Source organism: Balaenoptera physalus (genome assembly GCF_965194825.1).
Source record: "Balaenoptera physalus genome assembly, chromosome: 7".
In the NCBI taxonomy this organism is placed as follows: Eukaryota; Metazoa; Chordata; class Mammalia; order Artiodactyla; family Balaenopteridae; genus Balaenoptera; species Balaenoptera physalus.
The window spans coordinates 44193506-44221393 of NC_138886.1; the positions used below are offsets into that span (position 1 = coordinate 44193506).

Genomic DNA, 27888 nt, shown 5'->3' on the forward strand with positions numbered 1-27888 from the left:
GTAACCGCATGCTTTACCAGGGCAGGAACCTCACCGCCTCCACGACTGTTGTTTGTGGTGAGCTCAGAGCTGGAGACACTGCAGGTAATCAACACCTGAAGCAGTGTTACCCAATAGAAGGAGAAAGCAAGCACGTGTATCATTTTAAATTTGTTAGGGGCCCCACCCATTAAAGAAGCAAAAAGAAACAGGTGAAATAAATTTTAATAAGTCTTTAACCCAGTACTCCAAAATGTTATTATTTCATCATGTAAGCAGTATAGAAATTACTAATGAGATATTTCAATATATTAATGAGATATGTTCAGTTTTTTGGTTCTAAGTCTTTAAAAATCAGGTATGTATTTTACACTTACAACAGATCTCAATTAAGATACCAAATTTTCATCAATAATACTCGATCTGTACTTAGCTTCCATAAAATTGACAGTTGAAACAGTAGATTCACATACCCAAACTGTATCAGACACAAACGATTTCTAATAACTGGGTCAAGGATAAGTTTTAAAATTTAAAGTTAATTAAATTGAGTAAATTTACGTGCCAAGTACACAATGGCCCCCTGTGGCTGGTGGCTGCTATACTGGAGAGCCATTTAAATGATTCAAGGAGAGAATGAATTCTAAAATAGCAATTGATTGCTAAATTAACTGTAAAGAAAATGTTGGCACTAGCCAATTGAAAGGCTTTAAATCTCTTGGATTGTCTCTGGAGGCTAAATCACTTTGTATCAAGTCAGTGCAATCCTGAATCATTTCCCTGTAGGAGTACACCAGCCCTACCATCTTGGGCCACGCATGGGAGATAAGGCTACACAGAGGCACCAGATGCAATCAGGAAGCCTGAACTTCAGGCTCAGCTCAATCACAAAGACTCAATCCAGTTGGGGGCGACAGTAACTGGTGGAATCAGGGACACAGCTAAGCCACACAGCTCTTCTGTTAGATTAGCAAGAAGCTGTCCTTCTTCCAGCACTTGCTGCCTGACCCAGTCCTTCGGCACTCTACCACTCCACTTTTCATTCTGATTGCACACAGGCTGCAGTTTGCCTTATAAGACAGTCAATAAGTTGAGCCTGGAGAGAGCCCTATTCGTCATGAACAGGGTGACTAGATGTCCCTGTTGGACAGGACAATTGCAGTTCAAGCCTGTTGTCCTGGTGTCATCTGCACCCCTCTTCACTCTGAAAACTCTGGAAGATTAGAATTCATTGTGGAACCTCACAGAGAACTGAGCTCCTAGCAGGTGCTTGGCAAACAGCTGTTGGATGTTAATGAGCAGAGCATGGCGGGAATCCTGAGGATACCCGATGCTCCCCTCTGCCCTTCTCTTCCATACATACGATTTGGGGAGTAATAAACAAATGCAACCCTGTGATAAATAAAAAGAATAAACTGGACTTTATACTAACAAGATCAAATTTGCAATCTTCGGTGTTTTAAATTTCCTTTTGCTCTTTCCTTAATCATGCCTTTTCCCCATGATCACATGCCCTCCGTTTTCCCTGAATATTAAAATTAGTTTTTTCTCTGACAGTTTCTCTCTATGGCTTTGCTTCCCTCACCCCCACTTCCTTTCAATGATTAGCTGCCCACAAAGCTTTCTCAGACTTCTCACTCCTTCCGAAGTCTAGCCTGTTGAGTTTCCCTTACCTCCGGTTGTTTGCAACTAATCTTATTCCTCCCCGCTCTTTCATTTCCCCTTCAATTCGTGAGCCTGTTAGAATCTGACAATTGCCCTGATTGATTCTTCTGACTTAGGATTTAAGAAATGTAAGCAAAAGAAAGATTTGTCCCTTTTATTTTTATTTTATTTTTTGTTTTATTTTATCCTGTAATAAACCTTTTATTTTTATTTTACAGTTGAAGAAGGACCCTAACTCTTGTCTATGTTATTTTCCTACAATCTCCTTCACTCTCAAGTCTCCACCTTCTATTCGTTTAGTCATGTACACATCTGTCTCCATCATATGCCACGAGTAGGCGTTGGAGCGTGGCCTCTGGTCCCGGGCACCCGACTCTGAAAGCCCAGCTCCTCTACAAACTAGGTGTTTATGCAAAACTGCTTGTTCTGAGCTAGGAAAAATAGGGATTACAACACCCATCTCAGAGGGCTTTGGAGTATTTAAATGAGTTAACACAAGCAGGGCACACACAACCAGGCCAGACCCACACTGAGGGCTCGACAACAGGCAGCTACTGTCATTACTCATCCTTGTATCTCCCCTGCACACAGCAGTGCCCAATAAATGCTCTTTCAACTTGAATGTTTATTGCTGCAGATGAGACAAATGTGAGCTGACTCTCAGAAGCGTTCTTAAGCTTCACCTGGCAAATATCTCTGCTTGTGCCAGAGCCCCGGAGTCTGGAATGTGGTGGACTGCTTAGGGAAGAAGCTCACTGGATTAGTGCAAATCCTTCTCTAATCTTGGAGGCGGGGTGGTGAGGAGTATCAGACTGCATGTGCAGCTCATGGGAGCTCAGTACCATCATCATTTAATACGAACATGGTATTCTGCAGTTTCACATGTAGGATATGACACCCTAACACGTGCAAGCTGAAGCCTACATGCTTGGGTATGGAATAAGCAGTGCATCAAGACCTGCTTCCTAGGGTACCTCCTTATCAGCCTCTTCCTCTGTACCTCCCCACCTTACCTGCCCCCCACACACACACCCCTAAGCTCCAGCCAAAATGAAGGTACCATCATTCCCTGTCACACGCCTGAAAGTCTCGCCAGTCTTTTTAGAACCTCCTTGTGCCACATCAATTTGCTTGCCCACAGGCCAACTTCTATTCCATGATGGCTGGTTTAAGGGTCTCCCCTCCTCTGGGAAGATATTCCAGATTCCTCAAATAATTACACTTTTTTTCTCAATGTTCCCTCCATGTTGTGGGCACACTTCCATCAGAGGCCTAACTCTACTATGCTGTAATTGTCACCTTCTCTGTCTGTCTGCCTCTAGACTGCTAACTCCTTGTGGGCAAGAATTCAAAGTAGATGTGTAGTGTTGACTGAATGAATAAATGAATGAATATACTGCTTTCAAGTTTACAACATGTCTTTTGCGTAAATCAACCTCTGTAACCTTTATATCGTTATGAGTTCTTACTATCATTTCCATTTTATACAGAAGGAAACTTTTGTTCATAGAGCTAAAATCATTTGCCCAAATGTTCACTGTCAATGAAAGATAAAAACAGAAATGGTTTTTCTGACTCCAAATCAAGGGCCCAGAGTCTTCCATGGGAAGAAAATTCCATGTGCATTATCTCAATTAATCTCTAAAACAACCCTGCCACACAGAATAAACTGAGTCCCAGAGTGTCTCAAGTTCATGAATCTTACAGAGGTAGTGGCCTGCTTCCTGAACATAGTTTTTTTAGCCTCTAAAGCTCAAGCTTTTCCTCTGAACTCCAAGCTCCATGGATACACATGGGGACTCAGGAAGCAAAATGTCTTCCAGCTGCTGTTTACAGTCAGGCTGGGCAAACCACTGTGAAATACACAGAGTAGAATGTCCTAATAAACTTGGCTTCATTCTCCACTCCTGAACTCCACTCTATTCTAACTGGGACAGGAGCACAGAGAGGTCAAGTCCTGACCACAGTTGAGCCTGAACTGGGTCAAAGGCTGAGTTTATTCTGGGCCTGTTCTCACCCGGGCATCATAGAAAGTTAACTAGGTTTACCCCAATTGCGACCTTACACTTACACTAATGTGTTACTTTTACAGAATCTTTTCGAGTTTACAAAGCAGTTTCAAATGTCATCGGGGCTTCAAAGCAACCCAGTTACATAGACAAGGCAGATATTATTATTCCTAATAAATGATGGCATACTGCGCGGGACAAATCTAAGATCCGGGATTCAGGGCACGAAGTCGATATTCTTTTCTCTGTTTCATAAACTATCACTGTCAGGTGAGAGAAGAGGATCTGTTTGCCTACTTCTGGATCCTTGGGATGTGAAATGGAAACAGAAATCTCTCAAAATAGAATCACCTAAAAGAGACAGTAACAGCACTCAACCGTCAACAAGCCATCACTCTCTATATGTACATGCCTGTCTCCATAACAAGCTAGACTATCACAATAGAGATATTCTCATCTCTTCCTGCCTAACAGAAATGTCCATCTTAATATGGCAGTGTATTTCAATAGAATATTTTAAATTAAAAAAAAAAACAAGATTTGTAAAAATTAGAAAACCAAAAAGCTAGCAACACAGGTTAGAACCCTTGAGACAGAACTCAACAACCCAGCTAATTAGAAGGATGCCAGATTCTACTGCAGCCCCCGTTTCAGCCTTCCACGGGGAGAGGCAGAACTGCACTTTTCAGCAGATGGTAGCCAAAATCCTAAAATTCTGTTTTTGTCAGAAAATAGGAGGAAGATTTTTTTTTCCTAGTGACAATTTCTGATTCTTTGGTACACCCACAAGTCATCAAATGTAGGAAATTTAAACTAGAGTCACTAATTTGCTACTTATTGTAACAACACTGCCTAGTGTTTACACAGCACATTCCGTTCTGGGATCTCCAAGAATGTTACGATCCTTTCCACTAAAACAGATGGAGAAACTAAGGCACGTGAGACCACCCACATGGCCACCGGGATGGGCCGAGAGCAGGCGCCATCTCGCTCATCATTGGGCCCATAGCCTTCTGCCAGGACTCAATCAAGATTTGGTTTCCTAACAAGACACAATAACCAGGAGAAGCTGGGCACGGAGTTCACATCTTGGAAAAGGTGGGTATATAGGAAATCCCATGAAACCAACACCCAATTTGATTTAGAACCTGAGAAACAGGCCTATGGGTGAGTCTGTAGACAACAGCCATCTGGGAGGATGCCAGGAGCTCACTAAAGCCCTCCTATGAATTTCCCCACCCTGAGCCGAAACTGTCACCCTTAACATTTATCCCCTAAGCTTCAATTTCTGCCAAATTACAAATCCTCTGGGGAGGAATAATACTTTAAGCTATAATTGATCTTTTGTAACTTGTTGTGAATTAAGGCTTTGAGAGTCAGTCTCAGAATTGCTGAGGAAGAGAATATTGAGGACGCTGAGAACAAAAAGATGTTAAAGATACAGGGGAGAGAGAAGACTTCAGTGAGAGGCAAGCCACCGAGGAAAAACTGCATCCATTTTATAACCCTGCCCAAGTTCCAAGGTATTTTATCTTCCTTTCTAATTGATCTTCAGGCAGCAGTGCCTTCTAGCTATCGCTCCAATATTTCTGTCTAGTTTGTACCTTAAATTATGTATAAATCTTTCTATTAATCTCTTAGGTTTGGCAGAAGATACATTTAACTCACTCTGTTTTGTCCATGAATCTAGAATTATTTCAAAGAAACATTTAAATGATATTAATAGATTTTCAAATGTGTGATGAGATGTTGGAAGCCCACCCAGAGTTTATGCTGCCATGGAGATTATCTGCGAAGTGACCCAGGACATGCATGGGCTTTGGAATATAACCCGTCTGGACTGCTTGCCTGGGTCAGTAGTTTACCAGCCCTGTGGCCCTGGGCAGGTTTCCTAATCTCCCGGCTCCTCCCTGACTTCTCTGTAAAATGAGGTTAATAACACCTACTCACCCCACAGGTTATCAAAAGGATTAAAGAAGATAAAAGAGTAAAGGGTTGAGACAGGGGACAGAGTAAAGGGCTCAGGCTGAGAACTACAAAGTATGCCAAGGCCAGAATTCAAATGTATGTTAACCAGGGGGTAACAAACAGGACAGACTTGGACAGACTCGACCATGTTGCTAACGAAGATTACTGTTTGAGACATAAAATGTATTTGCAGAAAGGCATCCACTGGTATGAATGACTAAACAGAGGCAACAGAGTACAGTGGTTAAGATGGTACAGCCTGGAAACTAGCTTCTTGAGCAAGTTATGAAGCCTCTCAGGGTCTTTGTTTTCTCATCTGTAAAATAGGTAGAGTAATCACAGGACCTTACTCTTAGGGCTGTCAGGGGCATCAAATGTATTCTCACCCAGAATGATATCACTGGAGGGTGATCTTAGACATTAGAATGGTGGTGGTGTCCCCAAGCGCAACCCTGCCTGACAAAGACATATTCCTTACTGTTCAATGTTTCTTGTTATGGAGAAATTAAATTAAATTCAAATTCAAATTAATAAAGTTAATTTTAATTTAATTTTTCACCTTAGGAGGACAATAATGAGAAAAAAGGTTGCAAAACACTGAGTTAGTATATATAAAGCACCTACAACAGGGCCAGATACAGAATAAGCAGGCAATCAGTATTTATGATGATGACTTTTTTCTTATTTTTAGATGTAACAGTAGTATCCTGGTTCCAATTAAGTGTGTAATAATTGAATTAATTGGAGGCTACCGTTTCAAACTAAGTGTTTTAAGCTATTTAAAATTACTTAAATCACTGAAAATGACTTTAAAGTACGTGTGCTGGTGAGAGGGGATTTGAAGAATCGGGAGAAGGGAAAGCTGATCTTTCAGCCTGCCTTGGAGTCCCTGCCTAAGTAATGTTAATCTTTCTTAATTGCTACTTTTTACCCTCCTGCTTTATATCTTTGTCAAAGGCAGGAGTAAGCATGGTGGAGTGAAAACAGTATACGCTTTGACAAAACCACCTAACCTCTCTGAGTCTTTCTCCTGGAAAGAAATGCACCTTCTTCTAAAGTTTGTCAAAAGCATTAAATGACAGCGTTCATGAATTGCATAGCACACAGCTTCCACATATAGTAGAGGCTTGATAAATACTAGCTTTTCTTTCAAATTATCCTTTTTGAATGACTGTGAACCACAAAATGGAGGTTTTCATTAGGATGCAGTCAATATTTAGTGTCAAACTGAAAACATTTCCAAAACATTTTTTGAGAAAGATGTGTATTCAAGAAAAGAAAGATGTTTCATAGTTCAGCATTTCAGAGACCTGTAGGCAACCACTAGTAAGGATTAGCATGCTTTCTGATAATTTTCCTTTCTCCCTGGCAAGTGCTGCATAGACCCGGTCTCCTGTTGAGAAAGCCCTAGAGTGAAAGAGCAGGGGAGCTTTTCAGGCCATGCTCCCCGTCTGTCGGCTGGCTTTGGTGGTTGGAGGCTTCCATGGGGTATGCGTGTATTTATTTCCCTTTGGTTTTCCTCAGGTCTAAATCCATTTGATCCTGGCAGCCAAACTCCCTCTTCACTCTCCTTAATAGTGACATTCCAGAGAGCCAAGTATTTTAAGTGTAACAAATTGCCATTGTAACAGCTGCAATTATGAGTAAATTTGATCTTGAAAGAAGCCAAGGCACTGTAACTCAATAACTTTGTAACAGAGCTATCGTTATAATAAGGATGAAGTACCACAGTGTTTTCCTGGTGCTACATCAGCTTCCTTGAACAGAAGTGGGGGAGAGAGCTAGTCAAGGATGTGCTTCCCCTCCCTCCCGGGAGGTTCATTAACCAACTTGTATGCTTGTAAATTCATAAGCAGCATCCAGGTCTACAAACACAAGGACAGATTATTGATGTTCCTTGAGTGTTAAAGTGACTGATGAACCTAACCTGAACAATGATGTACCTATAAAGAAAAATGCATCCCTGATGACATTCTCAGAAATCATCTACAAACTCTACATGGGGGGAAAATATGCCTGTTTCTAGAAACAAAATTCCAAGTATGTTGCAAAATCACTTGGTTTTCTCTCTTTCCACGTACTGTTTAGCCACACAATTACCAATTATTAACCTATTTAGATGGCCTCATGTCCTTTTATTCCTATTTGAAGTTTATCCATTTAGCACCTTTTGGTGCAGTGCTAAATCCAAAGTTTTCTATAAGACTGTTTCCTTCTTGATTCTTAGCTCAGAGAAGGGAGGGAAGATTATCATCCCCATAGGACTTTACTAAGGCAAATAAGTCAAATTTCATCTCTACCCTTAATTCTTATAATAATGACAAAACTGCATAGCCATCTTTTTTCTTTTGCTAGGGTCTGATTATTCTGACTTAAAGTTTCAAAAGTGTGGGGATTTGATAGTTGCTTAATACATTTCTACGGAATAGTGAGTAAATGAAAAAAGCAAGTGCTTTGGTTTGCTATCTCCAACTACATTATAAATGCATACACGCACGCACGCACACACACACACACACATGCATGTAAATAAAATGACCAAATTGTTTCTGCTTTCACAGAAAATGCAGGAAGCAAGAAGAGACGAGCAGGTTTCATCCCAGTAGGCACCTGGCAGAAGCTTCTCACATTTGGCACTGGATCTCTGACTAAAACAAAAGCACAGTCCTACGGTGAAATTTATCGCCTCATCAGTCTCTCAGCTCACTAAACCCTGCATCAAGCCGACTTACTGTTAGGCAACTTGACCTGGTGTAACCGCTGCCACATAGCAACCCAATGAAATATTTATTGGTGGTTGTTACTGCTACGTGGAGCCCTCCCCTCGCCCATATCCTTTTTGCCCGGTCTCACTTTTCTTGCTTCTTCACCATCAAATCTCCCCCCTTGGTGCTCAGAGCATCAGGGTGGATTATACATACTGGCTTCTGAAATGAGACTGGAAAATCAAAATATCTGCTCTGCCGAGGACATAAAAATGCTCCAAACCCACTTGGAAAAAATCACCCATGAGACATTTTAAACTATGAAATTCAAACAGTAGTTAATGATATTTTTTCAGGTTCCCAAAGTCAAAATGCAAAATGTCATGTAATGCATACTGACAACTTGGATTTCTGTTGCAAATTTCATAGGAGTGAAATAACTAAACAATTCTCTACCAAATCGTATAATTCACACTTCTAGCAACTACTGATTGTGCATTTGTCCTGTGTCTGATAGTGGATTGGGAATTTACAAATAAACACCAAAACCTGGGTCAGGCAAATCCACCTCATACTAGACTTAAAAACGTATTCCGTTCAGTGTATAGCAGCTTTACTCATAATTGCCAAAACCTGATATGATCCAAATGTCCTTCAACCAGTGACTGGATAAACTGTGGTCTCTCCACACAATAGAATACTACTCAGCAATAAAAAGGAACAAACCACTGATACACACAACCTCATGCATGAAATCTCAAATGCATTATACTAGGTGAAAGAATCCAGACTCAAAAAGGCTACATACTGTATTATACCATTTAAATGACATTCTAGAAAAGGCAAAACTATAGGGACAGAAAACAGATCAGTGGTTGCCAGAAGCTAGGTGTGGAGGAAGGGGATGACTATAAAGGACCCAGGAGAATTTCTGGTGGTGATGGAACTGATCTATATCTTGATTGTGGCGGTGGTTACATAACTGTCTACATTTATCAAAACTAACAGAAGGCTTCCTTGGTGGCGCAGTGGTTAAGAATCTGCCTGCCAATGCAGGGGACACGGGCTTGAGCCCTGGTCCGGGAAGATCCCACATGCTGCAGAGCAACTAAGCCCGCGAGCCACAACTACTGAGCCCTCGTGCCACAACTACTGAAGCCCGCGTGCCTAGAGCCTGTGCTCCGCAACAAGAGGAGCCACCACAATGAGAAGCCTGCGCATCGCAACGGAGAGTAGCCCCCGCTCGCCGCAACTAGAGAAAGCCTGCGCCCAGCAACCAAGACCCAACACAGCCAAAAATAAAAAAAAAAACAAAAAAAAAACTAACAGAACTGTACACTGTAAAGGACAAGTTTTACTCTATAAATTAGACCTTAATTTTTAAAAATCAACACTTCAAAATTAATTTATGGTAGGAAAAAATTAAACAGTGACTGTCTCTGGGTGGGGAGACAAGTGACTGGGAAGGGGCTCGGGGGGTGATGGAAACAATCTATATCTTGAAAGGGGTTTAGGCTACACGTGTGCATGCATTTGTCAAATCTCAAAGACTATACATTTAACATTTGTGATTTTCACTGTATGTAAATTTTACATAAAAAACAGAAAAATATTAACGACATGCATGCTGAAGTATTTGGAGGGGAATGGACTGATGTCTGCAACTTATTTTGAAATACATCAAAAATTAGATGGATAAATGGATGAATAATGATAGACAGATGCATAGATATGTAAATTAAATGAACTAATAGATAAATAAAGATGGATGGGTACATAAATATGTGATAAAGAAATTAATGTAAATGTTAATGATGGATTCTAGACAGTAAGTATAGTGGTGGTCACTTTAAATTCTTTAATTTTGCTGTATGTTGAAAATCATAATGAAATGGGGAAAAAACAATTCTAATGAATTAAAATATATACATAACACAATGAGCATTTTAAAGGATTTAATAAAAACATATCCCATTAACTCTTACAAAGCTGTGAGGTATCATTTTTCCCATGACTATCGTATCCTAGTCATGTAACATATCAGATTCAAATTGTAAATTATGCCACAAACACAGAGAGCTGTGCCTGTCACTTCACAGGGTTTGCTCAACTATAAACCTGAATTAGACACACAAGGCTGAACATAGGCTTTATTTACCACTGATGATAAGAGAAAACTGACCCATACAGAAAGGCTTCCTAATTCCCTACCATTGTATTAACTCATACACAGGACGCTGGAACTGGTGCAAAAGGGGGAAACGCTCTAAATTTTATTCCCAATGATGTTATTCCAATGCCCCCAAGGTTGGAGTTGGAGAATCATGGAATTGGAAAAGGCCAGCTCTCTGTACTAGTGACTCATCATGTTATCTTCGTTTAGGGCCACACGGGAGTCTTTGCCCTCTCGGGGTAATTCAGCAGTCTCAGGTTCTGTGCCAGGCTGGACTTCTGACCCGGTTCCTATCAGTTAATAACAACTGCTGGTTAGAACTTATGTCTATGGAGTTGGAACTTTCTCCTGTGACGGGGCACTCTTACAATGACACTGCTTTAAAATCTCCAAAATCTACAAATCTGCACACTGTGTTGCTTTTCCTATAATCATACAATCTGAAAGCTGAGAGCTGATCAGAAGGCTGATAAATAGATGCTTTCATTTCAATGCCCTTGTTGTGGCAGGTTTCAGGTTAGCTACAGCGACCTCTACCCCACCACACACACACACACACACACACACACACACACACACACACACACACACACACACACACCCTCTGTTACAGAGGTTTAAGGGTCAGGTATACAGAGCTCAGCCTCAGAGAAAATTGGCTTTGTCTCTTGGAATCAAGAAGAACAGTTTATGAAATGTTTTACTAGGGGTTGAAAGAGATTGTCTTTCTACCAAACAACACAGAAGTAATCATCATGGTGGGGGCTGGGGGACTTTACTGGCTGGGTTACAGATATCACTATAAGCTGAAGAACCAATCTTAATGTCCCATCATACGTGTACGGTAAAATAAATAGTGGTTACTCCAAGCAGGTTCTTATATAGTGAAAATGTTTTCTAGAAACACTTCATGACATAGGGAACATGGGAAATCTCCTGATTTACTGTGGTCATGGGAGACTGGAGTTTTGGTTAGTCTTTACCCTTAGCTGTGCCTTACGGCATTTACATGTACTAAGGTCTCGGTATCAGTGTGTTTTTCCTAACTGTAATCTCAAAATGATTTCCGTGTAAGTTAGGGTTGTCAGACATACCAAATAATAACACAGGACACTCAGTTAAATTTGCATTTCAGGTGAAAAACAAATTATTTTAATAAAAGTATGGCCCGTACAATATTTGGGACAAGCTCTTATTAAAAGTATATTCTTGGGGCTTCCCTGGTGGCGCAGTGGTTGAGAATCTGCTTGCCAATGCAGGGGACACAGGTTCGAGCCCTGGTCTGGGAAGATCCCACATGCCGCGGAGCGACTAGGCCCATGAGCCACAATTGCTGAGCCTGCGCGTCTGGAGCCTGTGCTCCGCAACAAGAGAGGCTGCGATAGTGAGAGGTCCGCGCACCGCGATGAAGAGTGGTCCCCACTTGCCGCAACTAGAGAAAGCCCTCGCACAGAAACGAAGACCCAACACAGCCATAAATAAATAAATAAATAAAATCACAACTTAAAAAAAAAAAAAAGTATATTCTTTTATCTGGCAGCCCTAAATATAAATAAAAACTTGAGATGTGTTAGTGAAAAGCTATTAAAACTGTATTAATTGATGCCTTCAAAAGTCTCAGCTTTCCAGTGATGTCAGAATTGCATTTGGGGATAGAAACTGATGCTGAGAACTGGGTTTTTTGGCTTCAGGCCTGGACTTTAGGCTTACTAGGTGGTAAGCTCCACTGGGAAAAAGCTCTGGGGTCTACCAGTATCTTGTACACAATTAGCTCTCAAAGTTATCCTTGGAGAAAGCAAATGAATGAATGGTTGAATCCAGAGAGCCCTCTAACGCTACCTCATTCCTGGGAGACTTCAGTTTTCCTGGTATTGAGGAATGACCCCATTTCTTTCCCAATCCTCCAAGTAGTCTCCGTCTTTGTCATTTTCTCTCCGTGCATAGATGAATTTGAAAAGGGCTTCCTGCTGGTGCAAAGAGTAAGTCTGAAAAGCTTGTCCATATCTTGAGGGACATTATTGGAACATTCTGTCTACAGCAAAGGCTGACCTTGAGCTGGGGCCTAGCAAATTTGCCCTAAGACACAGTCCTGTTCCTCACCTGCTCACTCTGTTTACCTTTTGCCGTTTTTTTTGGTGGTGGTGTGGGTCGAGGGGGAATCACAGTCTAAGCTTGAAAACTCAAACCTGAAAACACTCGCTTAGCTTTGCCAGTGGATTAAAGAAGAATCTATATTCCACCAACAATTTTCATGAATTGTGTCCACCCTTGATTCTTGGCTTCTTCTATTTCCTACTTCCTACCCACCACCCTCCCAATATATTTCTAATTTCTAATTTCCATGGTAAGCTTTTAAAAATTTGTTCTAGTGTTGTCATTTTAGAAGGTATTCCATTTCTCCAAAAACCACATAAAGTATTAAATTCCTTAGAAGAACTTGTATTAAGTATGTTTTGCTGTTCAGAACTGCCTTCTGGAATTCATGAGCATCAGTAATAATAATTACCATTCTCGTTATCATACTCTTGTATCAGTGAGAGACATGTACTCTGAAAACAAAGAAGCAATGTTACTTGTTCCTCATTTATCATGTGCATTGCTGAATAGGTAAAGTCTTTATCTGTCTCAAGACAAACCACGTTATTCTCAAGTCTAATTGCAAAATTCACTCTTTCAGGTAGAACAGAGTCCAGGGGAAGAGCTGAAGTGCTAAGAAATATTCTAAGTATTGGGGAGAAAGAGAGAAGGAGGAAGTTTGGAAAGACATTAGAACAGGGAATATGAAAAGGGCACATTTGATGGGCAATGTGGACCAACAGTAAAATCACAAGTGACATTGGTTCAAGATGGTAATTAATGGATCGGAATGAATGTCAGAAAATAGCTCACCTGCTCCATGATTTTATAAGTGAAATAAGCCCAGTGAGGAGTGACCTACTAGCAGGTTGACCTAGTAGCAAAGCTGAGACCGGAATCCAAATATCCCAAGTCCAGCCAATACCTCTTTTATTTTATGAAACAGTTTCTCCAACTGGCTGCCCCCACGTCTGCACTAAAATGAGATAGTACTGTGTATGTTATCATAAAATGATTTGAGTTCTAAGGGAATTAAGAGAAAGTTACAGCCCCTAGATTTATTACTTCCTCTATCATTTATTTTCCTGTACAAATTAATTTTAAATATTTATTCATTCATTTATTCTTCTATTGATGGTCTTTATGTGCCAGATATTATTCCAGATTGAAGGAATACCACAGTTAATAAGATGGGGCCCCTGCCCCTACTGAGTTTTATCCTGGAAGGGAAAATCCAATAACAATCAAATAAAGAAACAATATGGTTTTGGATTCAGATACATTATCAAAGAGGAAATTAACATGTTAAAGCTAGACAGAAGCTGGGTAGATGAGATTAAGGGTGTACTTTAGCAAGGATGACTGTCGAAGGTCCTTCAAAGGAGGTGACATTTGCTTTGATATGTGAAGGGTGAGAAGAGATCCATCATGCAAAGACCAAAGGAAATACGTTCCAGGCAAAGGGAAAGAGTTTGATGTTTATAGAAAGAGGTCAATGTGGCTGAGAGTGATAAGCAAAAAGGAGGCATTTCAAAGCCTAGCTCAGGGAGGTAAGAAGGGGCCAGATCATGATGGTCCTTAAAGATCATTAAGAAAAAATTGGATTTTATTCCAAAGTCCATAGAAAGTCTTTGAAAGACCTGATCTTTGTATGTCTTAAGAAGCTTACTTGCTGTGGAGAATGACTACAGAAGAACAAGAGTGGAAGTAGAGGCAACTGCTGTAGTCCAAGTCAAAGACAGCGGTGGGATTAACCAGGCTGGTGGCAGTGCAGGAGAGGAAAGCCCACAGGTTCACAGCTTTAAGATAAATTTTAGCAGGGGAGCCAGCAGGATCTCTTAATGGTTCCATGAGGGGAAATGAGGAAAAGGGAGAGAATCAAGAATAGATTGCTTTATTTTTGGCTTGGGCAACTAGATAAATTATGGTACCGTTTACTGGGAAGGAAAAGGTTTGAGCACCATGGTGATGCATAGAAATTAAAAGCATCACATAGATCATATTATGGCTTAGATGCTTACTAGACATCTAACTGGAGATGTCTGGTAGGTGAGAGAAGAAGATATAAATTAGAAGCAAGGACACCAGCATAAAGGGGAGCGTGCTGGGCTCTCCAAAATTTATAGGTGAGGTCGAGGAGTACCATCCAGAGACAGAAGGTGCAGGAGAGGCAAGGAGGAAACTGGGAGATGTGGTCTCAGGAAACTGAAAGAGTCATTTTTCAGGAAGGAGCAAATGATCAACCACTATATTCAGTGAAAGATAGAGTCAGATGAGAACAGAGATGAACTCACCAGATCTGAAATATCAAATATCATTGTTGATATCAACAAAAGCAGTTTCAGTATAAACAGTTTGTTAAAAGTCATACAATGTGGAAAGGTAACTATTAAGAGTTATTTTTATGTGTTTGTGTTTCCTTCCAAACCTATGCTGCATATAACTACACAAAAATACACACAGGTCTTTTTGTTTGTTTGTTTTTAAATGTAAAACATAAATAGGAACGCATTTTATATGTTCTTTTTATTACTGCTTTTTGTTACTTTACATATTATTTTGGAGATCTTTCCTTATCAGTATGTATAGATTTATAACATCATTTTAATGGTGAACTTACTATTTTGTTATAAGAATTTAACCTATGCTTTTGATCCTTTCTTATGTACAAATCATTATACCGTATTATACCATGTACTTCCCTGAGTATGTGCATGAACAATGATGAGGAGAGAAAATCGATGGACAGAGGAGTTAAGCGCTCACCCCACAGAGATCCGAACATGAACAAAGACCCAAAGGTTCTTTCTGTTGTACCATATTGCCTCTTTTTATGTTGTAAGAATTGACTGACATTTGATAGAACTGAGCACAGAAACAAAATTCACAAGCACTTTTTAACAAATCATGCCTTTTCAATGGTGATGTTTTAATTGGATCTCTTATTTACTCTTGCATTCATTAAAGTAAATATGTAAATCAGTATGATTTCTCTTCAAAGCCAAACAATTAAAATGGCTTTGGGTTTTGTTGTTGTTGCTGGCTTTTGTTTGTTTTTACTGTTTTCGCTTATTCCCTAGGATTACTTACTTATTATATCCTAACTTGCCCAAGAGTTCAACAGAACCTGTGGCTCTAAAGTTCCCTTCTTAAGACCTGTTACAGACTGAAATATGTGTTCCCACAAAATTCACATGTTGAAACCTAATACTCAACGTGGTGGCATTTAGCGGTGGGGCCTTTGGGAGGTGATTAGGTCACAAGGGTGGAGTGACCTAATGGTCACCTATAAATGGGATTAGTGCCATTATAAAAGAGACCCCAGAGAGCTCCCTTGCCTCTTCCGCCAGGTGAGATTACAGTGAGAAGACGGCTGTCTATGAACCAGGAAGTGGGCTCTCACCAGACACCGAATCTGCCAGCACCTTGATCTTGGACTTCCCAGCCTCTAGGACTAGAAGAAATAAATTTCTGTTGTTTATAAGCCACCTAGTCTATGATATTCTGTCATAAGCAACCTGAACTAAGACCAGACCTAACTAGAAATTCAGAATGTTGTCATTACCCTACATTTTCTAGATCTAGCACCGGCTGCTTTAGAATCTGACACCTTAGAAATACTACATAAACTAAGACAATAATAAAGATTTTACATTTGTACCTTTCCTTCACATGGCTAAAGTGGCAAAATCCATAATCTACTCTTCCCCCGCCCTATCTAATTCCTCTTCCTATTTTTACATGGTCATCACTTTATTTGCTGTTTGTTCTTTTCTTTGACTTATCCTATTTCCTCCAGGCTTCATTTCCTGTTGAGACTGTTGTCAGTGGAAAACTGGGGAAAAGCACAAGAGGAGCTAGAATGAGCTCCCCCAACCCCCCGTCCTCACCGGCAGCAGCCTCTGCTTCAGGACGTGAGTGCTCTGAGCCAATTATTTATACCTAAAAGATCTTTGCATTTCAGTTTGGAGACTAAGGCACAGAGAAAAATCATACTAGAGCCACTCAGCAGAGCGTGACTGACAGATTGAAATCAGTGTTCAGGTGAGGGCAAGACCGAGGCCAAGTTATGAAGGTGCTAACACCTACCTTTCATGCCTGCCCTGCTTTTTCCCGATGCAGCCCATCTCAGGGGGTCATAAACTGGGATGCCCCTCGGATGCATTTTCCTTGGCCCACACGAATATGTTCAAACTTCTGAATTATTGGCCAACATTTAAAATTGGGAAATGTCCTGTAAAAGTGCAGACTTGCCAGTTCTTCTCAACTGGCAACCACGAGCCAACTTGCAAACATGATGCCCCAGGGCTGCGGCTGCTCCCTTACACACAGCAAGGGCTCTACACTCTATCCTATGCCCAGGGATTTTCTGTCTGGCCCATCTTACTCATTCTTCTTATCTGCACTCCACTGTGAGCGTGTGCGTTTATAACCTTTCAAAATGAAATGCTGCGAAGTACTCTCTAATAAAGATTTGGCCACTTTTCCTAAGTAGCTAAAAAAATTGGGGTTATGACCCAAACTTTCCCATCAGATAACCCAGCAGTGTACAATCTGACTCTCCGGTTTCTGATCATCCAGACATCTGGGAGACCTGAAAACAAGACAGAAAAGAAGGGAAGGCGGAGAACTCGGTGGCATCTGTACCCACATACTCCTTCCGTCTCTCCTACACTCCTAGCCATCCTGCCATTATACCTGTATCACAGGTTGCAAACTTATGGCTGAAACGCTTCTCCCAGGAGTCTACACGTTCTAGTGGGGTTTTCAAAGGCACAGGAATGCTATCGAAAGGCAAAGACAGGAAACTGCCATAGCGGTTGCACTTCATAACTGGTGAAAGGTAGTTAAAGAGGGTCACCCGGAACAAGACAGCCCCCCAACATGCCCCTTGACCACCGCATCCACGTCCTCTCCGCTCATCATCACACCCAAGCCCACGCTGCTTCCAGAAGAATTCAGGGCATTCTCAAGCTATCTGGTAACTGCTTTCATTCACTGGTGAGATGCTGAGAAGCAAATGTGTAACAATCACGGTTATGACACAGGCTAAGAACACACAGCCTCGGGTTCCTGCCCCAGAGAACACAGCCCCTCTCGTTCCAACTCAGCACACCCGGGATCTGCGCACATGGCCGCCGAGCACAAGCCCAGGAATGTTGTTATAAAACTGCACTTCACAGAAGAAAGTCAAACCATGAAGTTATTATCACAGTTAAAACCAAAGAGCAGAAAATTGAACTGCCAGAGAAAACAGTCCACGGGAGCACCAGCTGGAATGAGGGCAGGTGGGGTGAGAGGAAGTGAAGCAGCGGCCAGAACAGGAAGCACTTGTACTCGGGGTGGAATGAATTTTGAAGCTGCACCGGCACACCAGGAATCTTGTCAGTGGAAAGGCATGGCTGCGATTCGCGCATGGGAGCCAGGCAGACACTCCTGAGCATCTGTTTCTAACGGAATAACTGATCTTTACCTCCAAAGATCCCCTGGCAGGTCAGCTGCATGCAAACAGCTTATAAATGGTTTGTCTCAGAGTTAAAAAAAAAAAAAAGAGTTAACTAATGTGCTGGTTGTCTCCACAGAAAAATGACATATCAATCCTCAGTGAAGATCAATTGATTCTGAAATTATAAAGTGAATCCCTGGGGAAATGAGGTTTGACTGATAAGAAGTAGATTTGTACAGCTTTTCGGGAACATGACCATTATGTACAGTGAAGTACTCCTGCACCCTTACTTTACTCCATCACATCGTCTTCACCCTTGAGGCAAAAAGAGAAACTCCAGTCACCTGAAAATCAAATTCTGGACACAATAGGTACCAACAGGGATTAGTCAGGAACTTGAACTTCCCTTTCTTGTTTCACAGGTTTGATTCTATCTGATCTTGCTAATTACCTCCAATTACTTCATTTCCACTTTCCTGTCCTTTTCCTACAGCCCTTTAGCTGTCACTGTACGGTGGTTGCATGCCCTGCTCTAAAACTCTCTTTAGAGGAAATGGCTTACATATAAATGTAACAAATGAGCAGTCTCTCTGTGAGCTAAAGCCTTGAACTTAATTCTGGGCCACATTGACAGAGGGACAATTGCTGCTCCAGGAGACTAAGAGAGGGGCTCCAAATATTTAAAGAGCTGTTATGTGTAAGTCTGGAAGGTAGAAGTAGATCCAATCAATGGATAGAAGTTACAGACAAGCAAATTTTAGCTCAGCATGTTAAATCTCTTTAATTATAGAAATGTTTGCCTTGTCCAGTACTGAGCTCTCTGTCATTGGGCATGTTTAACAGATCTGAAAATAATCCTTTTAGGAGTATGACAGAGGGTATGTTAGCATTGGATAGGAAGGAGAGAAGTCTAATTCTAAGGAGCCTATGATTCTGCAATAAATAATACTATATCAATAGTTTTTCCATATTTGAGATACACAGCCATACACATCCACGCGATGAGGCGGGTTGATAAGTTGAACTTTAGGAAAAAACATGGCAGGAGAGTTGCTCATCCCTGAGCCCAGAGCAGAAGGTAATTCTATCCTAGATTTAGATAAAAATTGATCTTTAAATATATTTGAAGACAGAAAAAAGGACTGGAAAAGATAAGAGATTAAAAGGCCAGAATCTTCAAGATAAAACCTCATGGGCAAGGGTAGAAGTTGGGCTCGTATATCAAACTACACATGAATAGGACATAGGGGCTAACTGAAGGACAGTTTGTGTTCTTTATTTTTGAAAGCCTACTCTAATGGAAAATGTAGGCTTCTGATTTTTCTGTTCTGGGTAAGAAGAACGAAAGAAAAGTATCTCCTCCACCCCCGCCCATGTCTGCATGGGCAGTTAAAGAGCTGTAAAGAACTTTTATTCCAAAGAGCTCCTGTAGGTACCTCCCTCTTTGACCAAAATGCCACAGGGCTGGCAAAGATTTCTAAGCAGATTAATGAGAGGCTTCTGAAAACGTTAATTCAAGACTGCTGTTTCTCAAATTTAACCTAGGTCTCTTGGAGAGAAGTTGGTGAGTCAAGAACATTGTAAGACTCACCCTTCTAACTGCTGTAATATTGTACCAACACTTTTTGCCAAACTGTGTTATTATTGTGTCGTGATGCTGTCTTAGAAGTCTGCGGATCCCTGTCATTTAAAAGCTAATCATAACATACTGTTAACATATGGGAATCCAGTCTATTCTTGTTCTCCGGGCTCATGTGCCCCAACTGACCACAGCATTTTCTTAGCACCAGGAGGGTTGTTCTTACAATGTTGCTACTTTTTGCATTTCCTTCTTTAGAACCCTCTAAGTAAAAACAATAGCAGGGGGAAGAAGGAGCCATGCAATTTACTCCAGCAAGTAAAAGCCAGGATCTGTTGAGTGTGTGTATTCCCTGCAATTCACCCATGTGTGTTTTCCCTTTCTGGAGAAGATGAGGAACAAAAATAACTTCACGCATCACCAATGTTTTCCACCAAGCCATTTCACATGGTCCCGTCCCCCTAATCACAAATGTGCCTCCACTCTGGCACACAAATCACCCACCACACACACACCCCCAAGATTAAAGAAAAGGAGACCTGCCTAAGGAAGCAAGTTGTGTGGATACTTTATACTCCCCATGAGATCTGCTGGGAGGGAAAAATAAAAAGTCAGCCTGTAGAAATTTACATAGTCTCAAAGTCTTTCCCCACAAAACGCTTATTAATTAGGTGGGGGAAAATCGTATTTTAAAATAAAGAAACTGGCAGACACCAGGTTTCATCAAGTGACCAAAGTCAAATCATCAGCAATGAAACATGTCAATGTCATGTGCCTCCCGATCTGACACACTGGGAAGGACACAGCCCTTCTCTGGTGTTCTCGCCAAACCTGCAGCTAATCATGAAGAAACAGACAAATGCAACTTGAGAGATTCTACAAAATAAGTGGCCAGTACTTTGCAAAAAAATTCTAGATCATGAAAGAAAAGAAAAGGAAAGGAAAGGAAAGAGGAAGGGGAAGGGGAAAGGGAAGGGGAAGGGGGAGGGGAGGGAAGGGGAGGGGAGGGGAAGGGAGGGGAGGGGAGGGAAGAAAATGAAAGTATGACAGAGTATACAAAGGGGATTTGGGAAATATGACAACTGATGTGATCCTGGCCCAGAAAAGAGACAACTGGCAATATCTGAATAAAATCTGTAGATTAGATTATAATATTGAATCAATGTTAATATCCAGATTTTACCAAAATGTTAACCATTGTACTCCCAGTTATATAACAGAACGTCCTTGGTTTTGGTAAATACACAGTGAAGTATTTAGAGTTAAAGGGGCATCATGTCTGCAATTCGCAGCCAAATTTTCAAAAAGAAACTTATGTACATAGCTATGTGTGCATGTGTATAGAGAGAAGAGAGAGAAAATGACCAAGTAAGTTTGACGAGATGTAAAATGTAAACGTTAACATTTGGGGAATCTGGGAAGTGAATATAGGAATTCCTCATAACGTTTTTGCAACTTCTCTGTAAATAACATTTGTTGCTTTTTGTTTTTAAATTAAAAAGGAAACTTAACCTAAGTGGGCCTGAGCTTTTCGAGGAGGGAGCTGGAGAAGGAGGAGGAATGTAGTAGACCCCCATCTCCTTTGCTCTTCCATCCCCAACACTGAGAAGCATTGTAACGTCTTGTGTTTCCCCGAAAGCTACTGTGGGAGGCTGCAGAGAGCTCCCTGAGGGCACCACCCTATCCACAAATCCCCAGAGCCTAACACAGGGCCTGGCATATATTAGACGCTCAAGAAATGGCCAATGGAAGGAATGATCGGACTTTAAGAAATATCTGAAAGAAACTGCAGGCAATCCCCAATCTGCAAAGTTGGTAGAACGGTGGCCCTTCTGTATAAACAGCTGGGCGGCAATGAGGTGCAGGTGGCACCAGAATGAGGAGTGAGGAGCAAGGTACAGTCCTATCCTAGGGTGTTCTTTACAGGGAGGAGGAAGAGGAACTAAGCATGTACCCTGGGGCTGGCCTGAACTGGCTCTGTTCCTCTGGGCTGGGTGGGGAAGGACAAACATGCCAGGCACTACGTGTCCCAGCATCTGAGGTCTCCACTGGGTCCTGCATGAACTATTTGATGCACTGAGATAAGAAGAATGGAAGACCAAGCTTCCGTTCTCAACCAAGAGAACGTTAAGGCTTGAAATAGCTCTGTATTCAATTCTGTTCTTACCTCCCAAACCATTTAGTACTCGGTTTTTCAAATTCACATGGACTATGCACGTGAGGTCTGAAATTAAAATCATTTAAATGACCAAAGTTCAAGAAAGCTTGGAAAAAGGTAACAGATGAAAAACGTGACTTTGCTTCGAAAACTTCGCTAATTCAAGAACATCCTAACAGATTGCTTTTCCAGTAACATTTAATTCTGAATAGAGATAAAGGGAAAATATATATATAATCCACAGGCTGCGGAGTGTTAAGTATCAGGGGATGTTCCTATAATCCACAGAAAATTGGGCCCTACAACAAATGTGCTTTTTCTAACCACCAAGATACAATTTCACAGTCATGAACACTGTGTGATAATATTCCAGACAAAAATTAAACAAGGAGAACTGTGGCACATAACCGAGGACAGGACTCCAAATGGCCAATCTGATTTGCATATTAATTCAAATAGGGACCTTTTTGCTTTAATAAGGGATATCATTTTCGAGGAATCTCTAGGAGAGATTGCCATGCTCACTGGTAGAGACTTGTTGACCAATTTATTTGAAAATGAGCTCATATGATAAACCCAAACCATAATGAGGAAAAGACAACCCTTCCTGATCAGTAAATAACAAACAGTGAATCCACAGAGGAACCAGGGCAGGCTGGTACTGCTGCCCTCTCTCCCTCTTTACTCATCACATCTGGGAGGCCAAGCAGTTCTCTGTCAGAGTCAATCCCTTCCTCCAACGTAATAAGGACAGAGGGTTAACTCATCCTCAGAGTTTTAGTTGCCAGTTATTAGTCTGTTTGTCCCCAACACCCTCCAGCTTCCTATCTCCCATTTCAAAGCTGCCCTGCCTCACCAAAATGGATTGGGAGAATCTAGACATGACATATCTTCTGCTAGGTTCTCCTAGAAGTATGCTTTCTGTACAGCCCAAAAGGATTGGGGTCAAGACAATGTGTAAGAAAGATCCCTGTTGAGCTTCCAAGAGGAGCACAGCCAGCTTCTGTTCCTTCTGTGCTCAGAATCCCTCCTGTCTCAGACATGGTCTAGTCCCTGGGCCACCAGTGGCATGGCTCTATTAACACCCATTGAAACTACAAGGATTCGTGGTGACCTGAGGCCTGACCTAAGGGTTCTGGAAGAGACCCCTCTACAGAGCTCAGATAGAACCTCAGATCTGTATGCAAATAGGCAGATGGTATGGTCTTCTTAAGACTTCAATACTTCTGAATCCATCCCTATCTGTCCCCACATACACTCCTTCTCATTTCTCCATGACAACTCCTACTTCTGATACCCCTGGGCTGTTCTACAACTGGGATGATAAGGGCACTTCGATAAAAAATCAAGCCATTGCCTATTTTTGGTCTCAAGAGGAAGCAAAGATATTGGACCAAAGGATAGTATGACAGCTCTTGAAATTTAAGCTTTCATGCTGGTCACCAGTTCCTAGTGTGAAGTTACCAATGAAAAATGCAGAAGCTCTGCCTCTTGGTCCCCACCCAGCTGGTTCTTCTTACCTTTGGTTCCATTGAAATGAAACTGTGCGTTCCTCTGCTTGAGAGAACTGACCTTTTAATCGTCCTGCTGTGATAGAAGTGGTAGTAATCCTTCAGGGCCCCGATCTGCAAAGGCAGGAGGGAAAGAATATAAGAGAGTTAACGTATGAAAAGTCTTCTGTTTTCCTGGTTTTTCATTAAAATAAGAACACAAAAGCAAAAAAAAAGAAAAGGTCCATAAATTATGTAGTTGCTGGCCATGCTTAAATGTTACTTGAACCTTGGTGATCACTTTTCAAAAGAAGGACATGTGATATGAAATGGAGTGTCCTTGAGGCGGTGACCGTGGAGCTAAAGATTATAATGGGGCAGCTAGGGCTCTCCATATCTCCCTTTTAATGTTTAATTTATATGCAGCATTTTAAGTAATTCTATATCAATCTATATCCAAATGTATGAAAGAGAATAAAAAAATCAAATAGCTATCTGGTTATAAAAACACATCGCATTTTGTTTGCTCTGAGAAATGTACAATGAAAGACCTTGTTAGATTATTTATATCATTAATTTGAAACAAGTCCTAAGCAATTGATCATCTGCAAAGAAAACACTACTTAGTTTGTTTCCTGACTTCAGTAGACAGTATAAATACATAGCTCTTATTCATGTGTTGCAAAACTAAAAGTGGAATGAATGGCAATTTCTAAAACAAAACAAAGATCACACGTCCTACCTATCAGCTAAGCTTCCTGTGTGAAAATAGTTCAATCGACTTTATCTTAACCATTTCTTTAATAAATTAGTTTTCTCATTTATGTACCCCTTTCTTTAGTTAAAAACAGGTCTGTTTAGGATAGCTGTAAAAATAAATCCCTGTCCATTCTAAGAAAACAAACTAACACAATTCCAACCATCATATTCTTTCAGCAGATTATAAAATGTGGATCACATAATGGAAATTAAACCATACAATGAGCTAAGGCAGGAGAGCTTGGTTCTAGTTTTGGCTGATGGTCACCAGAAGTGTCTTCTTAGCTAAATCGCATATACTTACTATGTCTCAGTTTCATTATCTATAAAATTGGACTTCAAGCCAGTTCATTTCTCAGATCACTACAGCTCTCAAATTCCATTCTTTACCACTGACACTTTACTCGCTTTGGGCAAATACATTTAGGGCTATTCCTCCAGAACACCATTGCTCTACCCTAAAAGAATGACCACCATCAGGATGTTTTCCAATTAGGACAATTCAAAAGTTAGGCCTTCTTAATTAATAAAAAAAAAAGAAAAAAAAGTCATTGCCCCAGCTTAATTTTTTCAGATAAAAGGTCTACTTTTTATTCCCATCTTTTCATCACATTCTCAATCATCGTCCCGCCCTTCCAAAAAGGATGATCAACCGAATTTCTGTGCCATTTAAGAGTCATCTCCTCACTGGGACTTCATGCTCTAATTGAATGTTTCTTATCTTCATTAAATTTGAATGTCTGAAGTCTCCCATTTCTGATTCAAGTGGAACTGCCCAGATGTACACAGAAGAGATCCTCGACTCTGAAAACAAGTAAGAAATGAGGAAATCCTAGCTGAAACCTCTAATCTCAATGATTCTGGACTCTGAAGCAGTAGAAAACAATGAGGAAGAGGGCACAGGTGCCAGTCCCAGTCTCCAAGGGTGTTTCAAGGAGGGTTTTACAGGCCAACTTTAAAATTCCAGAGGAGTAGGGGTAGAATTCAGGAGGGGCTGCATAATCCTCTATCAGAAATCTTAAAATCCCAAGAAGCTTAGAGCTTTCACCTCATGTAGTTTCTGTCAAGAATGCTCCTTGAGTAAATACAGTAGTTTCTGTGGAAAGGAACAGAGAATCTCTGAGGAAGAACTTTTTATCAACGTGAAAAATGTCAGTACGTTTAAGATCATGTCCACTCAACTATTATGGAACCTCTTCGACTATAGGAAATGACTGAATTCAACTCAACTATTCAACTCAAACTGTGGATGAAATACACCCTGAAGAAATATTCAGATCCTTTGTGGCTTCAATGGTACACACCAGAATGCTGGCTTAATGCAGTGTACATGGAGCTGGAAAGTGGAACCCTTGTCCTGACTTAACTTGCTCTGGGATTTTGGATACATCGCTTAACCTCTTTGGGCTTTTGTTTCCTCAACTGTGAAATAAGGACACAGGAGGTACAGCGGACAGAGAATGGGTGTCAGAGTCTAATGGGGGATAATAGTGTTTATGGGTTAGTGTGGTTATAAGGACTGAATGTAATAGCAGGTACCCTGCCTAGTCAAGTCACTGCCCATCACATAGTAAGTGCCAGAAGGTTATGAGTTTCCCTTCTAAATTTATATTTAAATCCTACCTTCCCTCACCTCTTATCCTCTAATTAATCCCTCACCTCTGTCTCTTGGCAGGATTCCTCTTAATCTGCCCTGGTGTCACCTCCCTTATTTCACTTCCCTTATTTCACTGGCAAAAATCTAAAGGGTTGATGATACACTGTTGGCAAGGATGTAGGCACAAATGCAGCTCATACAGGATCAGTAAAGAGCGTACCATGGTACAAGTGTTTGGAGAGCCGTGTGGCAATATCAATAAAATTATACACAGTACTTAACCTTTGACCTAGCCTTTCCACTTCTTAAAATTATTCTATAGGTATAGTCATTTACGTAAAAGGATGGATGTTAATTAGAGCAAATTTTGTAAAAGCAAAAGAATGCAAACACCTAGCTGCCATCAATAGGTGATTGGTTCTATGTGAACTGAAATGGATTGTCTCCAAGGTAGTGGATAAATAAAGAAATAAATAAATACAGGTGCAAAAGAAGCATATAATATGACCCAATTTTTGTAGGAGAAAAAAGGAAGACTCTAGATGACATGTGTGCTTATATGCACAGGATATTTCAGGAAGGAAACTTGACACACTGGAAAAGAGGGATTTTCTTTTCATTGTTTATGTGGCTGCATTATTTTTTTAAATTAAACTAACCAAAAATGAAAAAAATAATACAAATGAACATGTGAAATAGCACACACACAAATCCCACCTACTTTTCCAGGGGCAAATATGCTCCCCCAATTCCATGGGACTGATACAAGGGCCACTTCTATTTGGGCCATTAAATCTCTTGAGCAGTACACTCTATTTATAATCTCCATCTTTCAGGGATTCTGTTTCCTCTATAGGGTTATGGAATGGTGTTCACTGATTGGCCGATGCCTCAATTACAGAATGCCTGCCACATGCCAAGCATCTTGCTGCTCTTCCGCATGGTATTATATTTAACTTCACCTCCCCAAGGGCTTTTGAAGACAAATATTATTACCTCCAATTTGATAAAGGAGGCTATTGAGGCTCTGGTAGTGCCCAAATGTACACAGCTGGTATTGTGAGGTGGTAAAATGTAAACCTTTGTTGAATGCCTAGCATTGGGGTGAATTTAGTTAAGTTTCATGGTGCATCCCGTCGATGGGCTCACGGGATGCATTCCGACATCCTTCTAGTGAGCCTTCCTATACTGCAGAGCTAAATTCTGTGCAGCCAGGGTTCTGAATGTGATTAAGGTTCTACCAATCAAAGGCAGACTGTGGCATCGTGAGGCATGCTCTTGGAGGCATTTACGTGTTTAGTGGTGGCTGTGGCTAAAGGTCTTAGTACCTGGTTGCTAGCTTTCTGGGCATTCATTTGCATATCCTGTTTTGTCAGTCAGTTGGTAAGAGATTTTAGAAGAACTACAGGGGCATCATAGGGTAGCTTCCTCCTTCCTCAGCTTCCTCACTGAGGCAGAAGCAGCAGCTCTGGTGGAGGCCCATTCTGTGGTGTGGCTTTGGGGACCTTTTCTGAAAACTTGGCCCTCCTGATTGATACTCCAAGCTATTTAATAGTCAATACTGAATGCCTTCCAAAGCAGACCAAGCAGTGGATTCAGTAGTTGGCTCCCCTGAATATTCCAAACGGGACAGATGAGAATTTATGAAAAAGTAGCTTTATATATATACAATCTTGCACAACTTAGAGATCCTCAAAGGTAGGTACCTCTTGAGTCATAGGCTACAGGCACCACTGAGCCACAGGCTACGGATGACCCACTGTGTCTGCTCTAACATCCTGTTAGATGACTACACTGGCTTCTTGGCTTCTCACAGCCATTCACACCAACCTCCTCTCTTAAGACTTAGAGATCCTCAAAGGTAGGTACCTCTTGAGTCATGGGCTACAGGCACCACTGAGCCACAGGCTACGGATGACCCACTGTGTCTGCTCTAACATCCTGTTAGATGACTACACTGGCTTCTTGGCTTCTCACAGCCATTCACACCAACCTCCTCTCTTAAGACTTAGAGATCCTCAAAGGTAGGTACCTCTTGAGTCATGGGCTACAGGCACCACTGAGCCACAGGCTACGGATGACCCACTGTGTCTGCTCTAACATCCTGTTAGATGACTACACTGGCTTCTTGGCTTCTCACAGCCATTCACACCAATCTCTTCTCTCAATTCTTTCTATACAGTAGCCAGGATAAGGTTATAAAATGTACATTTGACTGTCATAGTTCATACGCCTGCTTCAAATCCTTGAGTGGCTTCCCTTTCCTGTTAAAATAAATAGTAAT

The 27888-nt window shown here is 41.1% G+C and overlaps 1 protein-coding gene across 3 annotated transcripts in view; it reads right to left on the reverse strand.

Annotated features, from left to right (window-relative positions):
• PCSK5 (proprotein convertase subtilisin/kexin type 5) overlaps positions 1 to 27888 on the reverse strand; it is a 457855-nt gene that overhangs the window by 397100 nt on the left and 32867 nt on the right. For all 3 annotated transcript variants that reach the window (XM_082470900.1, XM_082470899.1, XM_082470898.1), the window contains exon 2: positions 23279 to 23383. In XM_082470900.1, the coding sequence (XP_082327026.1) occupies positions 23279 to 23383 (105 nt within the window). The remainder of the gene's footprint in view (positions 1 to 23278; positions 23384 to 27888) is intronic.